Below are 5918 nucleotides of genomic sequence, written 5' to 3'. Positions count from 1 at the left end.
GTGTGTGTGTGTGCGTGTGTGTGCGTGTGTGTGTGCGTGTGTGTGTGCGTGTGTGTGCGTGTGTGTGTGTGTGTGTGTGTGTGTGTGTGAGCCTCTGCTCTTGCTGTGTTGTCCAGGATGAACCCACCACTGGCATGGACCCCAAGGCCCGCAGGTTCCTCTGGAATCTAATCCTGGACATAATCAAGACGGGCCGCTCTGTTGTGCTCACATCACACAGGTAGGGGGCGCTACCTGCAGCAGCGTGTTTAACCTTCTGGCTCTGATTGGCTCTAACGTCTTCTTTGATGTATTCACCAGCATGGAGGAATGTGAGGCACTGTGCACTCGACTGGGAATTATGGTAAACGGCCGGTTTAAATGTCTGGGCAGCATCCAGCATCTAAAGAACAGGTGAAGAACATAACCTTGACTATGCTATTACTGAGGTCCACTCTGCTCCACCCTATTTGTGGATGTCAGCATTTATTTGGCTATTTTTCTGGAAAACATCTGGACTGGCTACTTTAAACCAGCTGGAGGAGATGATGGAGGATGGATGCCATCTTGTTCTACCTTTAGGTTCAGGGACAGTAAATACAGACGGTGCCTATAAAAACTATTTACTCCCTTGGATGTTTTATCTTTGTATTGCTTTTTAATATCAATCATTTGTCAAAAAAATGTTAAAGCAAAATTGCATAAACTATGTGCATAAATATTCACCCCCTTTAAAGTGACTGACCTTCTTGTTGGCCAGCTGATCCCACTCAGCAGGAAGAATGGAGGAAAACTGCAGCTTCCTGTCTGAGACCGAAGCACACAGACTCCCTGCTGGGACACATGCTGACTTAAAGCAGTGATTATTTATACATGTATTGATATGGGGGAGTTGTCAAAAAAGCCCAATTTTGCTGATTGTGATCGATTGGCAAAAGCAGCAAAAGGGTGAAATATACAAAGGGGTGAATACAGGCTAAAGGCATCTTGGTTGTATGAAGCCACAAACTTCATTAGGCTAATTGTTTATTTTTGTTGATGAGAGCAGAACAAATAAAGTTAGTTTGTCTGGACTCAAGCTGACCTGCTGCAGTTTGCCTCAAAAACAAAGAAAGAATCTGAGAAACAGACGAGCCACGTAAATGTTTGAAACATTTTGATTAGTTGTTAAKCTGACTGAGGTTTATTCATGTCTACATTTTTTATGGATATTATCAATTATTTTATGGTATCAAACAAAGATCTTTCCTATTTTTAATATCACTATTTTAAATTCTGACAGGTTCAGGGCAGAAGCTTTGGAGGAACAAGAACTACTGGAAATTGCAAATAGCTGACGTAAAGAAAAGGAGAAGCTGAATTGATTATTTCAAACACAGTATAAAAAGCAAAGGCAGCATAAATAAAGTGAATTAAACTGAATCAATCAAATCAACGTACTGACAAGAGATCATGTTGTTTAACAAGCTCTGGTAATCTGAGCATCATGAGAGAGAGTTGAGAAAATGAAGATTGAATTTCCAGATGACGGCTTGTTGCTAGGAAGTTCAAATGATGAATCGGTGGTTTGGTGGAAGCGAGCTACCACTGGAAGGATGTGTTGTTCTGTGGTCATATTCCAGATTTGGGGATGGCTACATGATAACTGTGAGGACTAAAAGCAGCGGTAATGTGAAGGAGGTGGTGCGGTTCTTCAACAGGAACTTCCCTGAAGCCATTCTGAAGGTAAAAGYCAGCAGCCAGAACATCCGACTCCTAAACCTGTACAGGTGCTTCCTTTAATCTGCTGCCATCTTCCCAGGAGCGTCACCACACCAAGGTCCAGTACCAGCTCAAGTCTGAGCGCATCTCCCTGGCCCAGGTGTTCAGTAAGATGGAGCAGGTGGTGGAGGTCCTGGGCATTGAGGACTACTCCGTCAGTCAAACCACCCTGGACAACGTGCGTCCTCTCAGACTGCGTCCCACAGTTTAATGGGGACAGCTGAATTAACCGCTGCCTCCTTCCTGTCCAGGTGTTTGTTAACTTTGCCAAGAAGCAGAGCGACAACCTGGAGCAGCAGGAGGTTCTGCCCCCTGGTGGCGGGCAGTCCCCATTGCAGCGCATCTTCAGTTTCCTGAAAGTCCGGCCTGCCAACACAGAGTTGAATTCTCTGATCAGTGAGGCTCCAGAGGAGCTCGAAAGTGATGATGATGAAGGACTCATCAGTTTTGAAGAAGAAAGGGTGAGTAATATCTCAGAYATACCAAAATCCAACAACAGATTATCTGCATCTCTTCTTTGTTCAGTTGTAGTTTGTAGAGTTTGTAGAGCAGCAGGTAACGTCAGAGTTTATCTCAAGGCCGTTCACAGAAAAACAGATGAAGATTATGAGCAAACAGCACCTCACCATCTGAAACACCTTCACTCAATTCATGAAAAGTCCAATTATTTTAGAAACTTTTATTACTGAGTGAAACATATTAGTAATTACTCCAGTTTATTTCTGTTAATTATATTGATTTTCCACTTCCAGCTAATGAAATAATGACATTTAAAATTAGAATATTACATCAGACAAATAAAAATTGCTATTTTTAAAAATGTGAATGTGGGCTTAATAATATGTTTAATACTTGCTTCCAGATTACTTTCAAAAGTTACTGACAAACAAGCGTCATCATTTTCTAATTTATTGAATCTGACTGTACATCCTGTACATGCAAACTGGATTTGAAACAATTTTTCAACTGCTGATTGTAGAAACATGCAGCATAGACAGTTCTGGCTCTTTGAACTGGATGTTCTGTCACGTGGTTCATGAAGCTCTCAGTAGTCCAAACATCTCAGCGGCTTGTGGCTCCACTTAACGCAAATAAATGACTTTTCTTACTTTCTCCCACGACTTTCATTAATTATTGAGCAATAATGAACTGATTACTTCACTATGTTTTTCATCAAAGCAAGTTGAGATGTGGCAGGGACATTTATCAGTTATACATTTTAGAGGGAAAAATGTATAACTGATAATAAATGTATCACTGTAATCATTACGGTCTGTAATAACACTACAGACCGTATCTGTCAAATAACAAGTGCAAATGCATCACATTGGTAGTAAAACACAACCAACGTGATGGTAGTGTTTTATAATTATGTAATTTAAGTAAAAAGAAAACAAAACATTGATATCTATTAAAGCATGATGTTCTCTGCATGCTAGCATAGGAAGGCTACACCTTACTGTCTGTGCAGCAGTTAGCTTTGCTCCAGCTTATCTTCAGGTCTATGTCCTACAAAGAAATGTATAAACGGTATATCCAAATATAAAATGCATTTTATGCCAGAGTTAGATTAAAGAAATACTGAGAAAAATATGTAGCTGTTTTGACTGAAGACTTGTGATGAAATCTTCATTTGTGTCAAAGACAATTTTTTATGTGAAATGAGTGTCTGGCTCTATAGCAGGRTTAATTGATTGTCCTCAAACAAAACACCTGGACAGGAAGTCCTAAACGGAGTCTTGATGAATCGGAGCCCATAGTGAGCACTGGAACACTGAGCACCATTAGCCCAGTCTGGAGGGCCACTGGTACTGTCTCAGTCCATAATCCATAAATCACCTCACAGTATTTTGTCTGAAACTGCAGCTGAAATGCTGTCTCTGAGAAATGGTGATTCAGGATGTTACTGGAGGATAAACAGCCACATCATGTGCATGTTGCACAAAACCTGCACAAACCTAAAAAACACAAATACAGGCCACAGGCGTAATGTGCAGATTAGATCTGCTTTTTTTCATTTACAAATTATACTAAATAATAGACATGAAAGTGAAGCCTACCTGTGTGCGACGCGACAGAACTGGATATTCTGTCACGTGGTTCATGAAGCTCTCAGTAGATCCACGGAAAGAGGAGGCAGCTGATTCCCAGGCTGCGCTGGGGTCAGACGTTCAGAGGAGGAGAAGGTGAAGCAGCAATGTTTGCTTCATTTCTGCTCTTCTGGCAAAGTTTCAACTAGATTTAACTGTTTAACTTGCAGTCTTAGCGCAGATGACATGGTCAGTCAACTGGGTGACCTGTCAGATCTTCAGTTTGCAAAAACGCACAAAAAAACCGCGTTAAACCAGCGACCTGCCAGAACCGAACATATGGTAAAAAACTCAGGCAGGATTCACTCAACTCCTCTAAGACCGGAGGTTCAAATCCACTCATTCTGTTTTAGCTACAGAAAAAGCACCAAGCCACCGAATAAACAAAAGTAAACTGACCAATAAGTTTTCGGCCTTGGCGTGCCCTTTGACCCCCACAGACTCACACTGAAGTGCTCTACGGACAAGATGTTTAGACACAAAAGATCTTTTTTTCTCCATAATTGTGTTAATAGTAAAGAACAGGTTAGATAATAAAAAATCCAATTACAGGAAAATCTCAATGTACGCAGTGTGAACAGCTGCAGGCGCTTCTGTACTGTGATTCATCCATCCATCCATTTTCTAACACCCTTGTCCTTCAGTGGGGTCAGGAGGGTTGCTGGTGGCCATCTCCAGCTAGGGTACTGGGCGAGAGGCGGGGTCACCCTGGACAGGTCACCAGCCTGTCACAGGGCAACACAGAGACACACAGGACACACAACCACACACACACACACACACTCACATAGGGGCAATTTAGACAGACCAATKAACCTGACAGTCATGTTTTTGGACTGTGGGAGGAAACCGGAGTACCTGGAGAAAACCCACCATGCACAGGGAGAACATGGAGACTCCATGCAGAAAGACTGGGAATCGAACCCAGAACCTTCTTGCTGCAAGGCAACAGCTCTACCAACTGCGCCACTGTGCAGCCCTGTGATTAATCCATTATTGAAATAATAATCTCATTTAGATATTGACTGTTGACTAAAGTAAACAAACTAAAGATGCCATTTGCTGAAAGAGCTATAAGAGCAGAAATGAAGCCAGAACTGAACAAAAGATGGAAACAACAAAACAAAACTGTAAATCTCTTTCTAAACCAAGAACTTTTCAAATGGCACTTTTAACTTCACCTGGTTAAAATTCTGCAAATCAAATCTCCTGTTTAGCACCTTTTGTTGTCCAGTTATGAATCAGGTCATCAGCAGGTCATCAGCAGGTCATCAGCAGGTCATCAGCAGGTCATCAGCAGGTCATCAGCAGGTCATCAGCAGGTCAGGCCCAGACTGAGGGATGATATGTAAAGCAGAAACAACTCGACGTTTTTTATCTGCAGATCGATATTGTGCTACAGATGATCAATCGTTCACTGAAGGAATGTTGTTGTTGAATTTTACGGAATAAAATGTTTATTTTGTTATTTTTAAAGAAGAATTGAATTATTTGTTTATTTGTATCTTTTAATGTATTTCTAATACTGTATAAGCCAGGCTTATGTGGTTAAATGAAAAATCTGCTTAATGTGCCAATTCATTTTATCTAAATAATCGTCAGGATAATCGATTGATGATCAATTTAAAACAGGTCCTGGTCTCCAGTGATCCTGCTGCTGACAGCAGACTGCTGTTCTGTGAAAAACCAACCTTCCCTTTGTGTGTGTGTGTGTGTGTGTGTGTGTGTGTGTGTGTGTGTGTGTGTGTGTGTGTGTGTGTGTGTGTGTGTGTGTGTGTGGCAGGTGCAGCTCTCCTTCAACACAGACACCCTCTGTTAAAACAGAAAACCTTAAGTGAGACTGAACTGATCCCACTCTTTTGGACCACTGAGGCTTAAAGAGTGACCTCTGACCCCGGGGGTCATTTGGACCTCTGCAGACTGCGGGTGGGGACAGTGGTGGCTGCAGGACCAGGATGGAGGGTCACTCCACCCACAGCTTCTCCTGAATGTATGAGTGGCTGCCATGCAGCTACACCTGGATAGATGTGAACGATTGTTTGGTTCTGCAGATTATTTTGACCAGACTGGAACCAGACTGGAACCAGA

At 42.1% G+C, this 5918-nt stretch overlaps 1 protein-coding gene across 1 annotated transcript in view; it reads left to right on the top strand.

The window, feature by feature from the left end:
- The window catches only part of abca2 (ATP-binding cassette, sub-family A (ABC1), member 2), a 151562-nt gene extending 145650 nt beyond the window's left edge, over positions 1–5912 (top strand). Inside the window, exons 44-49 of the mRNA XM_017303181.1 lie at positions 117–220; positions 301–393; positions 1602–1704; positions 1781–1918; positions 1992–2201; positions 5614–5912. Of these exons, the coding sequence (XP_017158670.1) occupies positions 117–220; positions 301–393; positions 1602–1704; positions 1781–1918; positions 1992–2201; positions 5614–5649 (684 nt within the window). The 3' untranslated portion in view covers positions 5650–5912. The remainder of the gene's footprint in view (positions 1–116; positions 221–300; positions 394–1601; positions 1705–1780; positions 1919–1991; positions 2202–5613) is intronic.
- Positions 5913–5918: the final 6 nt, after the last annotated feature.

Source organism: Poecilia reticulata, unplaced genomic scaffold, assembly GCF_000633615.1.
Source record: "Poecilia reticulata strain Guanapo unplaced genomic scaffold, Guppy_female_1.0+MT scaffold_196, whole genome shotgun sequence".
NCBI classification, from domain to species: domain Eukaryota; kingdom Metazoa; phylum Chordata; class Actinopteri; order Cyprinodontiformes; family Poeciliidae; genus Poecilia; species Poecilia reticulata.
The sequence above is the reverse complement of the archived record's forward strand: the minus strand, read 5'-3'. Positions and strand labels throughout refer to the sequence as shown.